The sequence below is a fragment of the Oryzias latipes genome, chromosome 14, assembly GCF_053564925.1.
Source record: "Oryzias latipes strain Hd-rR chromosome 14, Olatipes_Hd-rR_3.1".
In the NCBI taxonomy this organism is placed as follows: domain Eukaryota; kingdom Metazoa; phylum Chordata; class Actinopteri; order Beloniformes; family Adrianichthyidae; genus Oryzias; species Oryzias latipes.
Window position 1 is genome coordinate 2,812,536 of NC_136250.1, and position 23,048 is coordinate 2,835,583.

The 23,048-nt window shown below is 42.6% G+C and overlaps 1 protein-coding gene and 1 long non-coding RNA gene across 8 annotated transcripts in view; one reads left to right on the plus strand and one right to left on the minus strand.

Annotated features, from left to right (window-relative positions):
• slc8a2a (solute carrier family 8 member 2a) overlaps nucleotides 1-23,048 on the plus strand; it is a 33,978-nt gene that overhangs the window by 4,656 nt on the left and 6,274 nt on the right. For 4 of the 6 annotated variants that reach the window (XM_078931078.1, XM_020708624.3, XM_078931077.1 and 1 more), the window contains exons 2-6: nucleotides 19,013-19,394; nucleotides 20,133-20,270; nucleotides 20,424-20,651; nucleotides 20,888-21,166; nucleotides 21,814-22,242. In XM_078931078.1, coding sequence (XP_078787204.1) covers nucleotides 19,071-19,394; nucleotides 20,133-20,270; nucleotides 20,424-20,651; nucleotides 20,888-21,166; nucleotides 21,814-22,242 — 1,398 coding nt within the window. In that variant the 5' untranslated portion in view covers nucleotides 19,013-19,070. Of the gene's footprint in view, nucleotides 1-8,704; nucleotides 8,814-8,976; nucleotides 9,156-19,012; nucleotides 19,395-20,132; nucleotides 20,271-20,423; nucleotides 20,652-20,887; nucleotides 21,167-21,813; nucleotides 22,243-23,048 lie in introns of those variants that run through there. The other 2 variants (XM_011483107.4, XM_020708623.3) reach the window with 1 other exon arrangement.
• LOC105355547 (uncharacterized) lies at nucleotides 12,135-18,027 on the minus strand. Of its 2 annotated transcripts, XR_002291623.2 has the most exons (3): nucleotides 17,890-18,027; nucleotides 15,020-15,110; nucleotides 12,135-12,300 (listed from the first exon to the last, which is right to left on the minus strand). It is a non-coding gene; the product is annotated as an uncharacterized LOC105355547 (long non-coding RNA). The 2 variants fall into 2 exon arrangements; XR_909935.4 differs by lacking the exon at nucleotides 15,020-15,110.

Genomic DNA, 23,048 nt, shown 5'->3' on the forward strand with positions numbered 1-23,048 from the left:
GTTATACTCAAACTAACAAAAGTAACCTTCAGTTATAGTGTGTGCATGCTCAAAAGCACAATTCCTTGTGCGAGTACACCTGAACTTCCAGTGTCTGGACTGCTAGCTTTTCATTTTCTGACACTCAGGAACCTGTCAGAACCCAGCGGGACTCTGAACTTGTGCTGTGAGTTCTCATGCTCAGTTGATATATTGTAAAAGACTCTGACTCAGCCTCTCATGTAGATGTTGGACTTTGCTGCTTTTACTCCAAATTCAGTGATTAACACAACGGTATGGAAGTCATTCAAACATTTGCAGAACCTCTCTGGAAAATGTTTCGCAATGGGAACGTAACCTGCTGACCCTTGAACAGTTCCACGCCTGCTTTGCAGGAGTTCTCAGAAAGACTGATGAAGATGACGACTGAAAAGGTGACCACTGGCTTAAGCATGAGGTTTGTTCTTAGATTGTGGAAAGCTGTCATCTTTAAAGTCTCACTCCGATCATCTTTTGATCTATTGTCGAAGCGTTCCCAGTGGTTTTTAAATTTTGATGATGCCATTTTTAGCCACAATCCAAACACCTGCCATTTTCTAGGACATAGTTTCTGCAGAGCGGCAGGATTTCATCAGAAATCGCCTCTGAGTTGTGGGAGGGACTGTTGGCACGGAGTAAGTCTGTCCCCGTTTCCCATCATCCCTTTGATTAGACTCTCTCCTACTAGTTTACAGCCCCTGACACTCTCAAACTAACATTAACGGTGCCACAAAAATGGCGAGCAATATTGTAGCAATCCATCCGTACAGATTAAATGCAGATTTCAGCTCAGACGAGGAAAACAAAGGCTTTCATGGATCTATTTGTCTGTAAATGGATACATCAGAACGGAGCAGAGCAGAGAGCTTGTGGCCTGCTGATTACAGTTTGTACGTAACAACTTCAGGCTTTTCCAAAAAGCACTTGTTGTCTGCTGTTGATTCAAAATGATTAGAATAAAGACAGACTCAGACACGCAAAGTTAAATATTTTTTTATACATGTCCTCTATCATGAGAAAAATGCAACAAGAACATGTTAAAAACACCAAAAACACAGTTTTGATTGGAATTGGTCTCGAAGCTTTTTGGAGTTTGGTTGCATTTTTAGCTTTAACATTAGCAGAAAAGATGATGTGAGAAAAACTCAACATCTTCAGGTACTCCAAGTATAAGGCCATTAACTGTATAATATGACGGATCGTGTGTCACCCGTCACCCATAAAAAATACCTTTCTTCTGGTTCCAACTGACAGAAGTCAATTCAGTCACAATATGTTCACGATATGTCCGTCACCATGTTGAAACCAGACGTCCTCAGTAATCCGTGTTTGGTCTGTGTACATTTCTATGGCAATCCGTCTCCAATCATCTGAGAGCATGTTGGAAGGCCACACCCCTTTTACCGAAAATGGGCTTGGGAGAATCTGTCACTGAAACATTTCAAGCATTCGACCCAAGGCCACCTACTTTTCTTGAGGCATTTGATTGGTCAATTTATAACTTGAATAACTTTCACTACTGCAAACATATCATGAAAAGAAATGTGCATTAGCCAAACATGTAAAAGGTAGCAGAGCTAGAATGGTTATTCTGACCAATAGAATGACAGAGTAATAGCTGTTATTTTCTCAATAGAAGTCTATGGGGTACTTCCTGTTTGGAACTCGAGGGGGGAGGAGTCACTCAGTCCAGTTGTCATTTACTGTCAGTGGTTAAGGCTCAGTCTTTGTCCATGAGTGTGTCTGTGGGTGTGTGTTTAGATGTGTGCTTGTGCGTGTAATATTGCGCATGTTTTTGTGTGTGCGCATGTATGTGTTTTTGTTTGTTTTTGCCTGGGTATTTATGTGTGTTTTTGTGTGTACTGGTGTGTGCGCTTTTGCTTGTGTGTGTATATGTGTGTGTGTTTGTTTGTGTTTTTGCCTGTGTGTGTGTGTGCACAGCCACAGGGATTATCTTACACACAAAATCGTTGGCTTCACTGGCAGACTCTCAGCAGCGAGCCAAAGCTCAGTGTTACTTATTAAAGGACAGGATCTCTTTCTTTTCTTCGCTTGAACTGCAAGAAGAGACAATTGAGCACCGAGACGGTCTAACCGCCTTGATTTCTGTGTAACTCCATCATCTGCTGCTGCTCTGGTATGGATGTTTTTAGCTGCACAAAGTCTTTCAGATATTTTAAGGAGATTTCTTAATGACTGAATTCCACACAAATATGTTTCTGTCTTTTTTCCTACATGGATAAGTCATTTGCTGCTGTTTAGTTCTTACTTGTGAATTAACGCATCATGTTCGTCAGTGGGTTGAACTCAGTCAGGGATCTTGTGTTGTTTCATAAGATTGCAAGTTTTGTATGAAGTCAAAACCTGCCTGCTGTCCTCACTGCCCAGTTTCATGAGAGCAGGGGTCTGCATCCTGAGGCTCTTTTACCCTCACATTGTGGCTCTCTGGTAAAAGAAAAAATGAATGCTTGTCATTTAAAGAAGTTATTTCAATTTAAAAAGTAAGCAATAAGAACGTAGAGTTTAAAAAGTAATCTAACTCTATTTTTGTTTTTTTTATTTCACCTTTATTTAACAAAAAGGTCCCATTGAGATTAAAAACCTCTTTTCCAAGGGACTCTAGGCCAAGAAGCAGAAATTTCTAAAACAGATTTAAAAATAATACTTGTCAGTTAACGAAGTCCTTCAGTCGCATTTTAAAAGCATTTCAAGGGAGCTGATCAGTCAGCTTCTAATCTTTCTGTAAGATGTTTGAGGTAGCAAGAACAGAGGGAGGAAATGCTTTTCCCCCCAGCTCTGTACGAGCATAAGGCACGTTCAACAATATCAGCTCATTTGATCTCAATGAATGAGATTCTAAGTTTCTCCTTCTGAGTAAGGAGCATTTGTAAGGGGGTAGCACACCAAGCATGAGCTTTTAATCACTTTTAATAAGGGGAGCACAACAGCTGATTTCCAGACTGATGGGTTTTCTTGAGTTTTACAGGAGATTAAAGACTATTGTAAGCAGTTCTGCAATAAAATCTGCTGCCAATTTAAAAAAAAATAAGGCTCAAGTAAGTCTGGTCCAAGAGGTTTTTGTTTTCTGGGATCCAGTCTTTTTAAAGCATGACTCGTTTCATTAACTGTAAAATATACAAAGTCAAAAGACTTAGGAGGGCAAACTTACTTTATCAAATAAAGAGCCAGAGGAGATAAAATGTTCATTGAAATGAAGAATTTCAGTTTTGTCAGAAACTAAAACAGAATCTTTAATAACAGAATTAGGGAAAGTTTGAGTAATTTTATTAAAAAGTGAGATTTGATCAATTTTCAGAATTTGTGAGGATCATTAAGGTTTTCAGCAGTGACAGACAAAAATATTCAGATTTGGCTCTTTTGATAAAATGTATACATTTGTGTTTAAGCTGCTTAAAAACAGACCAGTCTGTGTCTTGCTTTACTCCATGCTTTATGTTTATGTATTTTATCGGCAAGTGCCTGTGAAAACCAGGGGTTTGCTCTCAATCAGATATTTTGTTTTTTTCAGATTTACAACGTGAAGAGAACAGAAACAGAGTTTTTGATAGTGGTGATCTAATGTTCATCCTGATTAAGTCTCCTGAGATTTATACCCCCGTGCCTGACTCCTCAGACCTTTGTCGTGTGATCTCAGAGTAAGATGTTGAGCGTAGATGAATGCAGCATGTTGTACAGATAAGGTCACGTAATGCTGCAGCTGCTCTCAGTAAAACACAGACTCAAAACAGCCGCAGAAAGATGAAAATTCATGAACAATAATTAGGGACATATGGATTTTTGCCAGTGTCCTTCATGGTCAGTGCTTTCAGAAACGCAAATCCAAATGGCTAGACTTAATGTCATTCAAAGCTTAAGGGTCATGTCAGTTTATGTCAGTTAATATAAAAATAAACAACAAATGGAGGAGGCTGTGTGTCAGAACGGAGCAATTGTCCTCTGACTCACATGTCAAGTCAGCTGTCAGTGGGGTCTGAGACTTAGATTAGAGTGGGAGTTATTTACCCAACATATCATTAATCCATCTTCATCTCTGGCTGCTGGTTGTAGTTTGTACACCTTCATTGTCTCTGCTGTGGAGGGTGAAAGCTTCTGTAACAGCTAGATGTAAACATCGCTGGAGTCCAGTTCTGGAAAGATCTTAGCTGGTACTGGAATAGTTCTGCAGTCTCCCAAAATGGATTTCAAAAATCCAACAGTTTCTCTTCATTTATTTGTTTTTCCTTTTATTTTAAGACACGTTGTCTGTTCAAAGCTGGATTGAAATGTTCGTAACCCTTGTGCTATCCTTTGCACTTTAACATTGGGAGTTGGGTCATCTAGACCCACTAGACAGTGCTCTGAACCTTCTTTCTTCAATGATTTGTGATCTTCACTGGTGTCCATGGATTACATGAAATCTTTCCACCTTTATCCACCTTTGTCATGGTAGGGAGAACACGTCAATGGAAGGGGGGGGGGGGGGGTCATCTAAGATAGCACAAGGGTTAAACAGAAACCATCTGAAGATGTGTTTTTCTGTAGCAGAGAGATAGGTCTGAGCTGTCAGCCTGTTTGACAGTCAAAGGTTCTGCAAGTTGTCTTACTCAAAAAGCTGAGTTTGGTCTGTAGTGTTCCTTATAGAAACACTAGTTGTGGGAGACAGAATGAAAATAAAAAGAACCCAGGAAATAAGAGTCTTTGATTTTTGAGGAATGTATTTATGGATCTGAACAGAAGTGTTTGTCAGTAACAAAAGTTCACCTCAATGCTTTGTAATGTAACCCTGGTTTCAGTGACAGAGGTCAAAGGTTTCCAGTGCTCTTCAGCAGGTTTGAACACACTGGAGCTGCAGTTTTGGTCCACTCTTCTCTGCAGATCTTCTCCATTATTTGTTTTGCTGTTTTTCCACAGAAACTAATAATTAAATAAAGCAGCCTTTTTGTTTTTTTCGTTGTTGTTTTAGTTTAAAAAACTGATAAAGGAATGAGGCACAGATTCATACGATTGGCTGAAAACAAACACGTCTGGTTGGCTGATGAATTTGATTGACAGATTCATTAGCCAATGATGACATTTATTGACCTGGCACGTTAGATGAGTCTCAATATTCACCACACGCATTTCTCTCACAAATACAGAGAAATTCCCAAAGGAGAGGCGATTCGTTAATGCAAATTCAGTCATTCGTTTGATCTGTGAGTTTATGTTACACGTGTACCTCAAGATTATGTTTGTGAAACGGTTTGTGTGCATTCATGATTCTTCTGACCAATTTAACTCCATAGGGCTGGTTCCTCTGAAATGAGAATGGCAGCAGTGCAGTTTTCTCTTCTGATAGGAGACATTATATCTGGTGACTCATATCTAAAGCCGGCATGTTACTCAGGAAACACTAAACTGTCCTTGTTGAATTGGAATGTTGCTCTTTTCAGATGAGGAGCTTCTGATGTAAACGTTATGCTGGCTTCCAGAAGATCCAAGATAAGACCAGAAGGAATTACTAAACTTCTGCCCGAACAGTTTCATGCGCTGCAGTTTCATGTCAGACAATATTTTCACGGACCGGTCCGAACGGGGTCGAAGTTTACGTTTCATATTTTTAAGCATCTGTTTTCTGAAAAACCTATTTAAAAAAAAATGCTACTACAAGATATTTACTTTAAAAAAATCTGACAAAATTAGTAGATTTTTTATTTTTGTGACAGAAAACAAAGATTTAATGAAACAAAGTTGTTGATTTGTAAATAATTCCATAACAGCAACATTATTATATTTTTCCATTTTCCATTTAACCATTATAACACTGATAATTCAGTCAAGTCTCAGATCATCTTTTAGGGCAAAAAGATTTTTCATATATTGTTTTTACATAAATCCTGATTAACTGTGTTTTTTTCTTAAACAGAGAACATTTTCTGCACTAAAGTTCCTAAACAGATTTCTTCCTAATCCTCCTTTGCTGTAGAAAAATTCATAAAAGTCCTTCTTACAAGTTTACACAAATCAGAAACAACTTTATTTCCTTAAATCTTCATTCTCTGTCAAATATTTGTGTCTGGTTTAAACTTAGACTTTGAGATGAAGATTTTCCCTTTAATGTCAAAGTGGATGCTAACAATCAGACGCTAACTTCTGCCACGACCGGCTTTTAGGGTGTGATGTATGAATAAAGCAAAATAAATGACCCAACCGTGGTAGAACTGGTATGTTCTAAATACAATCTAAACATGAATGCACCGTGTCTGCAGCTTTATTATCTGTGTGTGAAATATTCAAAAGTCAGTGGCTGCATTTATGGATGCAGGGCAGCGAATGGAACGTGAGAACAACTGTCTGAATAAATCAATATTTGGAGGAAAACTCCTGGTTTGGTCTGTAAACAGCAGCTTCATGTTTCTTTGTAGTCAACATTTTGGACATTTTTGAGTGTGTGAAAGAGGAAGACAGCGGCAGGTAAACATAGTGGCTGTGATTAATCATTCTATGGCTCATAGTCAATGAAAAAGCCAATTTATTTTCCTCTCTGTAAGTTTAAAAACACTGTGCAGCAGTTCTGTCTGAGTTTGAGGGCTGTAGAGAAGTTCACTTCACTGGAAAAGCAGATGGGCCTTCTGCAAACTAAAGACAGGAAGAGAAACCAAAAGAAGGAAATGATTTACATTACTCACAATAAGTTAGGGATACTGAAAAAAACACAGTTGTTGGGGTGATAGACACACTTCATTTAATGTTTTCCACATAATGGTCTAACTGATCAGTGTGAGTTTTGGAGCCAAACCCAAGAGATTCTAAAAGAAAACTATTTTTAATCTGGCATCAATGTCAACAGAATGTTGACATGTCTCTGATTTAGTCAGGAAGTCATTCCAAGTTCATCACTTATACAGCCATGGACACAACGTCGCTGAACAGATGAGCAGCAACATCTGGCCATAGCGCCTTCAGGTTGGAAGTAGACGGTCCGATGTTGCAGGTGAATTTGGTGAGTCTCAAAGTGTCATCAGCAGACTTGAACCAAGACACAGAACGACTGGCAGAGTTTGGGACTGACCCAGGAGTGACAACCCGCTAACATGAACAGCACCTAAGGATTTGCCCTATACACCTTAGACATGGTTTAGCAAACGCCACAAAGCTCCAGCTCCAGACTAAACATTTACAACCGACTCCTCCGCTCTGAATGGAACGCCAGATGACTGTTGCAGTCAACTCCACTGACACCAAGACACCTCTGTGAACGTTTGCAGTGGACACAAGACCATGTGACCTGGACAATGCAGCAACGGCCAACCGTCCAGTTCACTGAGTGTCAGGTCACATTGTACAGAAATGATGGTCGTTGGTGGAGAAGGCGAGGTGAGTGACACGCCGAGGTCAACCTGGTCCCCAGGGTTGGCTTTGATGGAGGGGGTGTCTGGACAGGTGTCACCAGTCAGTAATAAATATTAAACTAATTAAAATAGTCTTTCTTCTTAATTTCTTCTTTATTAGTAATATCAAATATCTATAAAATATATTTTATGTATTTTATTAGAATTCAGACAAATAGGAAAAGGACTCCTTGATGACAATATTCCTAACTCATTGTGAGTAGTATACTTTTCCTCCTCTGAATGATCTTCCAGCTCCAGCAGATCCTTTCAAGTTGTGAACAATGTTATTTAATTTGTCTGTTTAACCCTTGTGCTACCTTAGATGACCCCCCCCTTCCATTGATGTGTTCTCCCTACCATGACAAAGGTGGATAAAGGTGGAAAGATTTCATGTAATCCATGGACACCAGTGAGGTTCACAAATCATTGAAGAAAAAAGGTTCAGAGCACTGTCTCGTGGGTCTAGATGACCCAACTCCCAACGTTAAAGTGCCTAGGATAGCACAAGGGTTAAGCAGCAAAAATACCCACCAACACTGTGTATATATGTAGACATCTGTAGATGGAATAGAAGTGCACCACGTCCTGTAAACTCTTAATAGTCAGAGAGGTAACTAGTTTTTATGTCATTGGTTTTATGGCAAATGTTGTATAATTGTATAGTGCTTTCTGCCTTCCTCAAAGGCCCAAAGTGCTTTACAGGCTGTCCCATAGACACACACATTCACACTCCACTGCCAAACACTAGTGCCAACCTTCCACCAGAGGCAAGGTGGGGTTCATTGTCTTGCCCAAGGACACTTTGACACATGGGCGGGCAAGGTGGGACTCGAACCTGCAATCTTCCAATCAGAGGTCAACCGCCCTACCACTCTGCACCGTGGCTGCCCCGTGGCGCTCTGCGTACACGTGCTTACCTTGGTGTGCTGGCAAACTGATACAGTGTGCCGCTGAATCAGTTGTGTACAATGTTCTCATCCTGGAAAGATGATCTCTGTCAGTGTGCAGGCAGACACTCATGCTTTCCAGCTGATTGGAGCTGCATCTTGTCTTTTCGGTGGATGCTTGTTTGATAATCTCATCTTGATTTTACTTAGATATTTGTGGTAGATCATTTATTCCCACAAATGTTTGAAGCGCCTTAAGCCACCTGATTACACTGAGTTTCCACTCAGCGTTTGGAGGCCTGCAGTTTGAATTGTCCCGTGGAATTGAACTCTGAGGTGACTGGTAGATGTGTGGCAGTAATGGATCATCCAGTAAAGGAGTTTCACAGCAGTTTGAGGCATCGAGTTGACAAGCAGGCTGCAGACAGTCAGGCTCAGAACCGCAGCACGAACGCTTGTCCCACTGGACTCTCTTGCAGCTGAAGTGGACTAACCGGTGCTGAAGAAAATTCTCAGGCTCAGGAAAATCGTTATTGTGAGTCGGACAACGTTTTCTATTATGACTAATGGTAAAATTGTTCATCTGGCCCTGGTTGTCACTTTTCATTGTCTTGACAATAGCTTGGTTACAGGGAACGGGCAGAAAACCAAAGGTGCTAACTCCCTTTTCCCCTTTTTTGTGCTGGCACCCCCATCAGGGTAAGTTGAGCCCCAGGCCACCAGTTAGCGGTGGTGCTGACCAGCAGTGGCTGTGACAGCGGCAGGAACGCAGGCAGACACGAGGAGCAGTTCCACCTTTACATGAGGGGGAAGAGTGGAGCACAGACCTGTCAACAACCTACGACCCCCCCCAGACAGGAGACAGTGCATGCAGATAGTGAGTGTTTTTCTCCCTTCATGTTTAAACATTGAGTCTGTTCACAAAGCCATCCAACAGAAACGGTGGATGTCATTCTGGTTCAGAGCAGAGGATCTGTTGATCCTGTTATCTTCTTTTTACCCAGCAGGAACGTTCAGAAGTTCTCCGTTTCTGGCTTTTGACAAATCCCTTCCTCCTTTGAGCTTCTGTCTCAGTCCTCTGACCGATGAGGACCCAGAGGAACCTTTTCACACCTGCCTCTGTCTCCTGGTTCTGATGGGTTCTCAGGGTTCCAGATGACACAGGAGCCCCTCTCTTTTTAGACAGACCTTCTGTGGCTCAGTGGTTTTGTCTCTGAATGGCCTTTAGCACAAACGTTATGTCTTCAACATGCTTTCCTCTAATAAACCACGGAGGAGAATCTATGTCAGGAGATTTCTTTGACCTGTTTTTTCTTGGAGTTTTCCTGAAAACAAAAGCTGCTAGGTGAGTACACTGATGAATAATGCATCCTCCTCTGTGTGTGCTACCTTCTTGATCCACTTGTATGTATTTCCCACCAACAGACCCCCCCCCCACCCCCCCCCAAAAAAAAGGAAAAAAAGCTGATGCTGATTCACATTCATGTCCGTCATTTTGCAGCAGAAAAAAGATCTGGTTTTCACAAAACTAGTTATGTATTTCAGCTATATTAGATTAAGTAAAAGCAGATCCTTGTCACTGTCGCAGCTAAACTTCCTTTTGTCCTTCACATGGAAATAATGTGACTTTAAGTGAACGTCCTGCCACCCCCCTGTCAAATCACTGTGTGTGGTCCCGAACTGAATGTTGTGGGCGTTGAGCTGCTGGCTCTCACAGGTGTAAGGTGGCCCTCAGTCTGAGGTCGTGGTTACCATAGCACACCTTGGAAAGTGAAATGCGATGCAGCCGTCCCTCTGGGCCATGTTTCTGAATCACAACTCTATAATGAGCTGACTGCATCAAAGATGCAGCACTTAAGTATCCGTTTCAGCACACAATGTGGTGTGCTTATGTGGAAGAGAGGCTGAGGGCCTCCAGGAGCACTCATGGGAAGCTATCCTTCATTCAATCTCATTTAAATGACTTGAAAGGGACAAAAGTAAAATAGATAGGGATTTCTTGAAAATGAATAAGTATGATTTGTATTTCAACTGAATACAAATATTGCTTGAAAATATTTAGGTTAATTTCACTGCAGAAACATGTAGAATTAAGGAGAGACCTCTCATCAACACTGTCTGCAGAGAGTCAGTCTGCCATGTTGGAAGAGGACCGTCTCTGCGCTCTGTGGTGACATCAGAAAAACCCCAGACCAAGACTGTAAGAGTTGATGGTGTGACCACAGCTGGCCACGACTTTTTCAAAAGTTACATGTCCACAGGACTGATGACAACCTCAAGGGACCAGTCTGCAAGAAGGTCACTGAGTGCAAACAGATTGAGAGTGCTCAGAAAGATATTTAGGCTGCTTCCTGCAAAAACAAATGAAAACTGTAAGATTTTTTATGTTTTGAGATTTAACACTATTGGGGGGTTTATTTATTTCTGTGATAGGATTTCCATGTCATCCACTACCCTCAGTTACTGGGTTGCTTGGTTGAAGTCTGCCTTCAAAATTTGTTTTAAAATGCACATCTGGAACGGCGCCTAAAGGTTTCCCTGTGTAGTTGACTATAAAAATGTTTTTTAATCTTCAATCTTGAAAGACACTGTTGGTGTCTTTGGAAATAAAAACAGGACAGATCATCTCTGCAGCTCAGAGGATTCTCAACAGAAAAGCCTGAAGTAGGACAGCTAGAGATGCTAGAGATGCTACACTAGCCTGTTTTCGTTGTAAAGAGCGACACCATATTGAATAGTGCAGTAAACAATGACACACAGCTTAGCAGATACAGTAAAATGACCATAAAATGCTTCATCTTAGTCCGATTTTAAAAAGAAAAAAAACTCTGATCATTAAAGAAATAAGACCCAGGTGATGGTGTAAATGTTTTTGGACAAGATGCAATAGATGAACGACATTTCAAACTTTTCTATAAATAAATACGTCATATTCAGGAAATGCAATGCATACCTAATAAATGGTTGTGATTTTATTCAATTCTACACATTTACACAAACTGTTAGACTCCTTGGTCGGTGTTTCAAGACAGGTCGGGTGTGCAGCCAACATCCCTGCAGGCCCCTTGCGGTCGTTACTCATAAACTGGCCCCCCCAGTGCAACGTGGTCGGTGCACACTGGCCACAGTGCACACCCGGCCCCGGTGCAGCGAGGTCCAGGTGGGGGGTGCTGTAAAGCAGCAGTTGTGACGCACCTGTCAAGGTTATTTCTGAAAACACAAGACAGTACTAAAAAAACAGTTTTTTTGCCAAACACCATCATCCACTGGTCCCACGTTGATGTGGTCAATCCAGAGTGAGCCTTCATGTTCCTACTAAATGACCCCCCAGGGCTTTTGTGAATTGTCCGTTGGGAGCTGTGTTATTTGGGGTGAAGGTACAACATGAGTCTCCAAACATGCTGCATACTCTACCTTTGTCAGCCAGAAGCATGTCCAGGACTATTCTGTGCTGAGAGGCAATAAGGGAAGTTGCTCTGAGCCGTTCATGGACTGCTGTGAACATCTCTTCAGAATAGTTAGCCAGTCTTTGCACATTGGAATGTATGTATTTAATTCTGTCAACATTCTTGTTAGGTGTCACAGCAGACAGTGCAAGTATGATTGGGATGTTCTCAAAGCCAGCTGCAACTTAGTTTGCCAGCCAGTATTCGTCTGGAACACCTTTGGGGACCCCAAAGCAGTGATGTAGGTAGGATCACCCCCCCACAATTTGTGATCTACTGCTCTCTTTGATTGCATTGATTGATTGTACATTGGTTGCCAGGGGTATCCTGATCTTGAATGTGAATAACAGACAAAGAGAGAGAGAAAGAGAGAGACAAGCAGAGTCTACAGAAATTGCAACAACACTCACCGGAAGAGCAAGATTTATCAAGGCACAAGTGCCTGGTAATGCGCTTCAAAGGGTGTTACTGCCACAGTACCACCAGGTGTCAGCTCGGCTTTGTATCAATGGGGTAGTGACAGGTGGACTGATGAACACTGCCTGGCATTGATGTGACCCATGTCAGACTTGTTTCCTGTTAAAAAAAAGCAAGTAAAATTGTTTGTAGCGACATCCGTGCTAAACATGGGTTTTTCTTTTGGTGATTTATCTGGTTGGGAACACCTTATCCCAGGGTAAACATTTCATTTTTACTTGTGGCTTAGTCATCATTTCGAGCATGCACGTGCTATTTAACTCAGGAGGCGGGGGTACTATCTTGAGTAGAGGTCTGGGGCCCATACACACAACACAATCTGAGTGCATGCATTGTCCACAACCTGTTCTGCCGTTAATTATTTATTTGCACTGTTACACCAGTTACACTTTCAAATTTGACATCTGTAGTCATGTCCTTAGCTTTGAAAATGCACACTATTTCTGGATGCTGTCATACTCAATTTTGGTTCAGAATAATTTACTTGCCACTTCATATACAATGAACTTGAAATCTAAATCAGCCTTGGTGGCAGAATAAGCCCGCAGCAAAAAAACAACATATATGCGTTTTTCCCGTCAGGTCCAAATTTCTTCCATTAGGTCGTATTTTATTACAAGGTGGTCTTTTTGTCCTCTGGACAGGCTTATTCTAGATTTTTGGTGTCGGGTGGCAGGTGTGGTGACCCAAATCATTTTTAACAGCCACTAATTTATTCCAACTCTTCGTTTTATAATCATTTGTCATATACCAATATCGGTTTGCAGATGTTGCTCCATTCATTTCGTATTTATCCTTTGTGATAGTTTCCTTTATTAGGCGCGGTTACCGGTAGAGTTATAGTGGTAGCCGTGTTTCCCGGGATGCAGATTTGATTTCAAATTTGGTATGTTCTTTGGTGGGAGCACAAGTCATGTTGAGATCATTTCACCGATCGAAGTCGATGAACAGGTTCAGGTGTTGGGTTTTTGTTGATTTTAATTTTAGTAGTAGGTATCACATTCACTATAGTTAACATAAATAGGAATACTAGAGTCCTTCTAAAGCCACCGTGTTGTTCAATAACTCGTTTCATACTGGTCCTGTTCAGGTCTGTAAGTCCTTCCAGATCCACCCGTAAGGCTGCAGGAGCCCTGAGAAATGCTTCACGTTTGAGACGTCAGGGACCGTCCCCCTTAGTAACCGCACTTAGGCTTTGTCTACAGCAGTGGGTGACCCTTTGGGAAACTTTCAGAATTTTTACAATGAGACAGGTGTATCCAGGTAGATCGTTCAGCTATTTCTACACCCAGTTGGTGTGGTCAGTGATCGGGGCCTTCCCACTTAGGATGAGACAAAATCTTCCACCTAATCCCCTTTATCAGCATGTAATTCCCTACTTGGATGAGTTGGTCGTCCTGCAGTGCAACAGGGGAATAAGGCATATCATTATTCTGTTGAACTACTTAGTTTTGCAACATTTTATTCTTCTATGTCAGACTCATGAGTTGTTTCAGTGGGTTTAGCAAACATACGTAAACGATAAGTTATTCCATACAATATTTCGTAAGGCGTCACTCCAGTAACATTTGGTGTTATGTTTAGAAATAGTTTCACGAGATCCAAGCACGAGATTGAGGATGATAAGCACAATGGTTTTTTTAGTGTGATTCCAAAACTGCTTCCAACTCGATAAATTACTTGATGAACAAAATGAGTTCCAATATCATCACATATTTTTTCTGGTATTTTAAATCGTGGAATAATTCATTCATTCATTCATCTTCTTCCGTTTTGTCCCTTACGGGGTTACGGGGCTGCTGGAGCCTATCCCAGAATAATGTCTTTACATAATTGCTTTAGCCACTGAAATTGCATCTGGTTTTGCGCATGGGTAAATTTCTGTCTATTTAGAGAAAGCATCAATAATTACTAATGCAAATTTGTTTACTTTCTATTAAACAACTTCTGCAATAATTGTTGTATATTTCTGATTAATTATGTACATCATTCCCCGTGTTGAGACGTGAGATTTTCCATGGCTCAATACTGCAGCCCGTTTGTATGGCTTTTAGGAAGAATAGGTACTCTCTAATCATTTATAGATTTGGTCTTTAAGTTTAGCTCCATTTCTAGCCAGAATTGTTTTTGTTTTTCAGATGCGTGCATTGGGATACCAGTGAGTACTTCACGATCAGTTTCAGTCAACATGTAAGAGAGCTTTTTGTGCATCTTTTGGAGCTGTTTCATCAGAGCATTTATTTCCAACAGCAACAGGTTTTTTTTCTGATGTGTGTGCTTAGACTGCAAGTTTCTTAGGGAGTAGAGTGGCTGTTAAAAGTTCTTCTAACACAGGGGTCGGGAACCCATGGCTCACGAGCCATATCTGGCTCTTTTGATGGCCATATCTCGCAGACAAATCTTTAATTATTAAAAAAAATGTTTCATTAGACCAGTCCCTCTCTGGCGCGATGCGATGCCAGTCGCAGTAGTAGCGGTGTTTGTAACAGCCGGAAACCAGCGAATTGCCATGTCTGCAGCTGTGCGCTCCCGTCTCTGAGAAGGAGCACGCAGCTGCAGGGACAGGATGTGTGAGGAGGAAAAGAAGAGGGGTAGTAGGCGCAGGCACCAATGTGAAAAGCGCAGTGATTGTCAAAACTTAGAACACGCTGCCTGTCACGTACCACACACTGCAGCGTGTGAGTATTGCTGTACTGACAATATTTGGCTCCACGTCTGCATGTGAGCAGTCTTTCTCACCTCTTAAGAACATTCAGACCAAACTACAATCACGTTTAACGGATGAAAGGCTCAACGCCTGCATGAAGCTGAAACTCACCACGTATCAACCAGACAAGGCCATCAGCTGACCATGGGCTGAACTTGCCTCACAGCAAGAAGGCCCCTGGTTCAAGTCCCGGCTGGGGGACCTGAAAAACACAACATCAATGGGGAACCTTTCTATGTGGAGTTTGCATGTTCTCCCCGTGCATGCGTGGGTTTTCTCCGGGATCTCCGGTTTCCTTCCACCGTCCAAAAACATGCTTCATAGGTTAATTGGCAACTATAAATTGACCATAGGTATGACTGTGAGAATGAATGGATGTGTGATTGTGGATATTCTACCCTTCGAAAGACTGGCGACCTGTCCAGGGTGTCCCCTGCCTTCGCCCACAAGTGGCCGGGATAGGCTCCAGCAGCCCCGTGACCCCAAAAGGGAAAAACGGTATAGTGAATGAATGAATGAAAGACCATCAGCAAAACCACCACGCAGCACCAGAAGTCACATTAATGCTAAGAAATACTCATCATTTATCAGCAACAGCATAACAATGTTATTAAAAAGAATCAACAGACTTGTACTTTACTTTAAAAGTGTTGAAATTACATGAAATGCACACATTCTCTTGTATTTTTAGTTTTAAACATATTGTAGCAGACTGGGTGGGTGTTGAGCCGCGTTCTAAGTTCCGGAGTTCATTGAACGCATCAAGCAGAGATGCTGGTTGGCCCTCAGTTCTGTCACTCAACCTGTCGTTGGGGAGTTTGGACCAATGGGGTTCAGCTATGGGCCGAATAAGGGAATAGGAGGGCTGGAGCGGGAGGGGGGAATATAAAGTTGAGGGGGAGCGCTTGGCGGGAGAGATTCAGGAGTTGCTGAATAAGTTGTACGGCGTTGGTTACAGCCTACAGTAACCAGAATAAAGAACCTTAGAAGAGATTACGTCTCCGTGCCTCAGTGTGTTGTATGGCTCTCACGAAATTACATTAAAAAATATTTGGCGTTTATGACTCACACGACCAAAAGGTTCCCGACCCCTGTTGTAACAGCTCTTTGTGTGTTACAGGTTCACTAGAAGAGGTTATCATTCCTCTTCTTTTTCACCAGTTTGTGAACATGTGTGTAGTAGAAAAAGCACACTGGCTGTCTGTGTACATAGTGACAACCTTTCCTTTCATTAATTTACATGCCTCAGCCAGCACATCTAATTCTGCTGCTTGAGCAAAGTAGTGCTCTGGTGGAGGTTCTGCTTTAAGTCCCTCTTTACGAGTTTTGATTCTAAATTTGCGGGCATACATTTCTTTGAGTGAGTGGACATAATTTGGGTGGGTTTGGGTTTGTTTTGGTTATTCCTTATTGAAACACATCTCAGCAGGAACGTGTGGTAAGGGGAGGCAGGTGAGCCAGTGCCTCACCTGTAAACTGTCCACGCCATTATGAGCAACAAATAAGAAAATAAAACAGTTATATAAAGGCAATTTATAGAAATGACTTTTAATCATTTTATCCTTAAAAACTGCTTTACTTTGCATTTTTTTTACAATTATGTTGCAGCCTGCCAGGTGCGGCAGCACACGGAGTGTAGCTTCACTTCAGATTGCCCAATCACCTGCGTGTATCGCATACCTTTAGTTTACTTACTGAATATGTCAGGAGTCAGAGCTCTGTCTCTCCCTCTGGTCACCGGCGGTAACCGTCTCCAGAGTACTGAAAGCACTACACCCCCCAGCAACCCCAGCATGCACTTTCTGGATGCCAAATACCTGACTTTCATTTGCAATCACGTACAGTATGCTTAGCACTGTACTGAGCCTCACTTGGTGTGAAGTACTGTTAGTGCCACTGTGCCTGCATTACCGAGCGTTGATCTTCTGTCTTCTGACCCTGTTTCTTCTTTGACTCTGTTTGCCTTCCGCCTGCCCCGAATCTTATCTGGACCCTGACTACCCCAGTCTCTTCTCTGGTGCTCAAATGCCTGTTATTGACCTCTGTATGTTTGACTCTGATTTAGCTTTGTGGACTTAGAGCTGAGCTACTAAACCTGCTGCATTTGGATCCAGCCATCTGTCTGTTCCTGTGACAGAATGCTAAAAATGTGAATCTGTATTATCCTTTTATACATTATAGAGGTTTTTATTACATATCTTTACTTTCCATATGTCATGTATTTTATGTTTGTCTGTCATTTATTTGGTGTTAGTATCTGACATAAAGCTTCACTGAAAAGACAAAAGGTAATGAAAGCAGTAAAACAGCTGCGCTTAGAGATATTAATAAACAGATCATTTGTTTATGAATGTATAGAAGTTTTGGGAGAAATTTAACTGTTGGTGTTGCACAAAATTAGGCAAACACCATATTTTTTGAGTAATCTGAAGTGATCAGTAGTTTGAATACATGTTAAATGTTTTATTAACACTTACTGTATCAAACCACTCTTTGATACGTTTCACAAAAACATTTGCTTATATCTTACCTGACTTAAATTCATGAAAAGTAAATGTGCAAACTCCTTTTGACTTTTGTTCTACTAGAAACCCTGGTGTGTGATTATTTGTGTTTCTTCTTTTTTTTCCCTTTTTTTTGGGGGGGGGGGGGGGGGGTTGGTTCTGAAGGGGGGGGGGGCGTATGTGAGCTTGTTACACTCTACCGTTAATTTAGAGCCTTACGATTGTGGCGGGTTGACTTTTGAACATAAATGAACATAAAACAATTAAATCAAGATCTACTCTTTATCCAGCAGAATTCACAGTTTGTAGTCACACTCCATGAACCGCGCTCATGATATTTCCGTGATAGGTCCGTGCATGTGTTTACAACGACACCCTATTTGGCCATCTCGCGTCCTCCACCTGTAAGCGCGGAAGCGGCTCCAGAATTCCTCTCAAAGTAAAAAAAACAAACAAAAAAACCTGAAATGATCTCACCCCATCCTTCGGATTAACCTCAGGGAGTCTCACTCTGTTCTTGGTCACTTTCCAGCCACGTCCATCCCCAAAAGAAAATATAATTATAATCCCAGCAGCAGAATTTTGAAAGGGCCGCGTCAGATCCTCCTCCATAACTCCCGTTGGTCTGTTTCTGGCTGTTGCTCCGTTGGTGGTTGCTCCTTGGAAGGGTCTTAGTCTCCCTTACCCGTTTCTTAGAGTTTCTCACTCTTCTTGGGAGTCAACCCCACCTTGTCTGTCTCTTTTTAACCCGGAAGCCATCCGTGAGTAAACGCATCCCAGCATCAGCTGTGAGGGGTGACGTCAGCGGCATCATGGGTGCACACATACACAAAATACACACATACACTAAAATAAAAAGAAAACATAGGACGTCTTCACTTTATAAATACAGAAAATAGAATACCTTTATGTGCCAGTGTCACAAGCTCAAATTTGACTTTTTTGTTTTTTGCAGAAATAGTGGATTCAATATAATTTAGAAATGTCTTGTAGTTGGAGCTACTATCAAAATGGGTAGTGATAAAGAATGGATCAATAATTACTGTTAATTAATCAGAGATGGCCTTTTGGTCATTGTTTGTGGGGTCTGTCAGTTTTTAGATGACTTTTGTCCTGTCTTTTGCCCACAACCTGAAGTGTGTTTTGGACTTTGTTTCCCTCATCTGAGCTCTCATGCGCCTCAAAACTGTACGGTTGGATTGCTCTGATTTGCACGCCATTGTTGTTGCACTGATAATGTTTGGTTGGGGTTGTGGGGGCTGTAAGCTAGAGGGAGAGAGTGTAAACAAAGGGATCATGGGAAATAAGCCCAGACTTAACTAGTGCCAACAGTCACGCCCACAACCTAAAAGGGAATTCCTGATGAACTCCTGCCGCTCTGCAGAAACAATGTCCTAGAAAACAACACTGGTTTTTAGATTTTGGCTAAAAACAACTTCATCATTATGAAAAGACCACGGAAAACACTTTGAACATAGATTAAAAGATAACTGCAGTGGGTCTTTGAAAATCAAAAAAAAATCATTTGTACTTTGCTGTTAAATGTATATTTGTAATTTGTATTTGTCTTTATTCAAGACATCTCTCTCTGGTTTTTCAGGAAAGCCTCTGGACCCAGTGATTCCCAACGCTGAGGCCCCTTTGGACTCAGGGAAAACATGGGGCCCCATCCCGCTCAGCTCTTCCCACTCTTATTCCTGCTTCTCCTCCTGTGCCTCCCTTGCACCCCCCTTCGGCCTCAGCTTGTGGAGCGAACCTTTGACCCCGAGCAGCCTCAGTCTTCTAACTCCACGCCGGCGTGTGCAGGTGTGGTGGAGTGCAAACCCGGCATCCTGCTGCCAGTGTGGCTGCCAGCCAACCCCCCTGTGGGGGAGCAGGCAGGGAGGGCTGTTCTCTACTTCCTGTTCCTCATGTACATGTTCCTGGGCGTGTCCATTATTGCAGACCGCTTCATGGCATCCATAGAAGTGATCACATCTCAGGTAACCACAACCCTTCTCCTCATACCTACTGACCTCTGTTTAGATTCTGTTACTGATGAATGCTTGTCAGGAAATTTGTGTTTCTGTTAAATATCTATTTATATGTTTAATTGAAAATATTGTTGTAGCTGCCACATGTGAATCAGCAACAACAAAGCCTGTCTGCCTGTTTGAGATGCAGACAGGGAAGCCTTAAACGTCCGACAGAGTGAAGGTTGGCGCCATCGGGAAGTGAACAGAAAAACGCCATTTAGTGACTGACTGGAGCTTTTTGTCAACAATAGGAGGAGCCGGGGTTGTGGGTCATTTCCACATTTTTGAAACGTTTTTAGTTCAGATGTCGGTAAAATCTTTTTAACATTTAACTTTAATGTAAAGCCAAACAGTCTCAGAATAACTCAGAACTAAGAATGTCATCTGGGTTTACGATGGTTGATAGACTGGATTCTAGCAAATGTGTCATGGGAGACTTGTTTTGTTGCATCATTGCAGGTACAGAAAGAAGTAAAGTCCTTTTCTTTATTCATTTCCTGAGAAACAAATCCATCTACACGAGTTGCCTGCAAATTCACACTCGTTCCCTCAGAATGACAATTGTAGAAGTCAAATATTTTGATCAGATTTTGTGTTTTGTTTTTCCTGAGGCTGTTTCCAGGTTCTGGAACTGTCTGCTGTTGTGCATCTGGATCGTGGCTGGTCACAAACCACACTTCTGTGTTGTAAACATGATTCTTACAGGAAAAAAAGGTGACTATCACCAAACCCAACGGTGAAACCACGGTGACCACAGTACGGATCTGGAACGAGACAGTTTCCAACCTGACCCTCATGGCCCTGGGCTCCTCTGCACCTGAGATCCTGCTCTCTGTCATCGAGGTTCCTCCTTTCTTTTGCTCTCTACTTAAAATAATGGAACTGCTTGGACAAATCTGAACTGTGATCATGAAAAATGACTGCAGCTTGATGTTGACAGATACCTGCCACTCGTGGACGTGACCCTAACCTTAACATGTCTGTGTGGCTCAACAGGTCTGTGGGCACGGCTTTCATGCTGGGGAGCTCGGGCCCGGCACCATCGTGGGGAGTGCCGCCTTCAACATGTTTGTGATCATCGGCCTGTGCGTGTGGGTGATTCCTGATGGAGAGTCTCGCAAAATCAAACACCTGAGAGTGTTTTTCATCACCTCCTTCTGGAGCATCTTTGCCTACATCTGGCTCTACCTCATCCTGGCCGTCATCTCCCCGGGAGTCGTGGAGGTGGGACCTCGTTTTCATTCTGTTGAAGTCAGCTGTCGGCATCCTGAGAGCAGACATGAGCAGTTAGGGCAGCAGGAACACGTTCAGAACATATTAGTTTTTCCGAAAAGATAAGAAATCCAGAAAATTGGCGATCAGCATGTCAGAGTCGGCACCCCTCTGTATCAAGTCATGGCTTACTTTAACAAGTGTGACCAAGTGCATTGATGCTGTGGTGATATTTGCTGCCCAAACAGGTGTGGGAAGCTGTGGTGACGCTGCTGTACTTTCCATTGTGTGTGATACTGGCTTGGATCGCTGACCGCCGCCTGCTCTTCTACAAATACATGCATAAGCGTTACCGTGCCGACAAGAGGCATGGCATCGTGGTGGAAATGGAAGGAGACCTGGCCCCCAAAGGCATTGATGTGATCATGGACAGCAAGCTGGCAGACAGCATTTCGTGCCCTGGGAACTCCTCCAGTGTTACCGTCTCAGTACAGACTGGAGGTGAACTGGACCAGAACCAGGAGGAGGTGAGATGTGATTCAGCTGAGCATCCTGGAGCAAAAGGCCAAGGATGAAAAGTGGGAAGCTTTGTTTTTCTCTTAGCTTCAGGTTGACAGTTTGTTTAGACGGGGTTAACTTGGTGCTTTAGCTTTAAAGGTGGAATTGTTTCCAACAGTAATCTTTCCTATCTTCATTCGATTCAGAAGGTATAGTGGTTAGTTAGCGCACTTGCACCTCTGCCAGAAGGCCCTGGTTGAAATCCCTGCTCAGTCTTTTCTGTGTGGAGTTTGCATGTTGTCTCGGTGCATGTGTTGGTCCCTGTGCTCCCCGCTTTCTTCCCACAGTCCAAAAACATGCTTCATAGGTTGACTGGTGACTCTAAATTGTCCCTCAAGTGTAAATGTGTATGCTTGTATGTCTCTGTTTGGTCTTGGGATGGACCGGGAAACCATCTAGGGTGGACCCCACCTTCACCTTAGCTCCTAAGGCTTCTGCGATTCTGTTACCCTAAGGTGGACTAGGCAGGTTTGGGAGATGAATGAACAAAATTAGGAGGAATCTTTAACAAAATATTAGAAGCATCTGTACACTGAGAGATCTCATCTTAAATTAATTAACTTTTTTGATTTATTTTCTCCGAGCATGTCATTTTAACAGACTCCTGTTTGAACAGGTGGTACGTATCCTGAAGGACCTGAAGGAGAAACACCCAGACAAAGACCTGGACCAACTGATCGAGATGGCCAACTACTCTGCTCTGGTTCAAAAGAAGAAGAGCCGTGCATTCTACCGCATCCAGGCTACCCGCATGATCATCGGTGCTGGAAACGTCTTAAAGAAACATGCCGCCGACCACAAACGGCATGCAGCAGGCCAGGACAGCGACACGTGTGCACACATTTGTTTTGAAAGTGCGCAGTATCAGTGCACGGAGAGCTGTGGCTCCCTGACCCTGGGTGTGGTCTTGTATGGGGGCACAGGCCAGGACACCTTCTATGTGGACTACTGCGCTGAAAACGGGTCTGCCAACGCTGGATCAGACTATGAGCTCACCGAGGGAACGCTTGTGTTTAAACCAGGAGAAACTCGCAAAGAGATCAAGGTGAGAAGATCTCTGACCTGAAATGAACTCATCTTTATATACGGCTGTGCAGGCATGCAGGGGCTGCACAGTGGTGTAGTGGTTAGCACTCTTGCCTCACATTGAGATGGTCCAGTCCAAATCCCAGCTGGGTCCTTTCTGTGTGAACTTTGCGTGTTCCCCTTGTGCATGTGTGTAAAAAAATGCTTTATAGGTTAATTGACATGTGCAAATTGTCCCAAAGTGTGAGTGCATGTGGTTGTGTGGCCCTGGAACCAGGGTGTTCCGGGGCAAAGCCTTTGCTTTGCAGCAGCTTAGACAGGCTCCAGCAACCCTGTGACCCCAAACAGAACCAATCACATTTAGAAAATGGCAGGAAAGAATCTTTCGTTTAAAGGATTAAGTAAATTCTGAGACCCGTCTTTTCCTGCAGTAGTGCCTTTTTTCTTCTCACGTGTTAAAAGGTCGCAACAGGTCTGGACATTTGTCTTGGCATCTTTAGCACGTTTCCACCTTCAAGGGCTAAATCACCTAACAGTCTTAGTTTCATTCACACACCAATGAGAGCAGAGCTGCAGTGCAGGGCGCCAGCAGGCCTCTAGGGAGGGTAGGAATCAGCGACTTGTCTAAAGTCACTTTGAGCCTCCCCCAGGTCTCCCAAGCCTCCCACCTCCCCCTGTCCTGCCTCTTCTAGATTTGTATTACTTCTAAACGTGACCGTAATGATTATAAACATCCAGCAACTTGTTGCTTTATGATGCTTTATGGTCTTACGCCCCTCCCCCCTTTCTATAATCACCCTCCTCTAACATCCCTCTCTTCTTCCC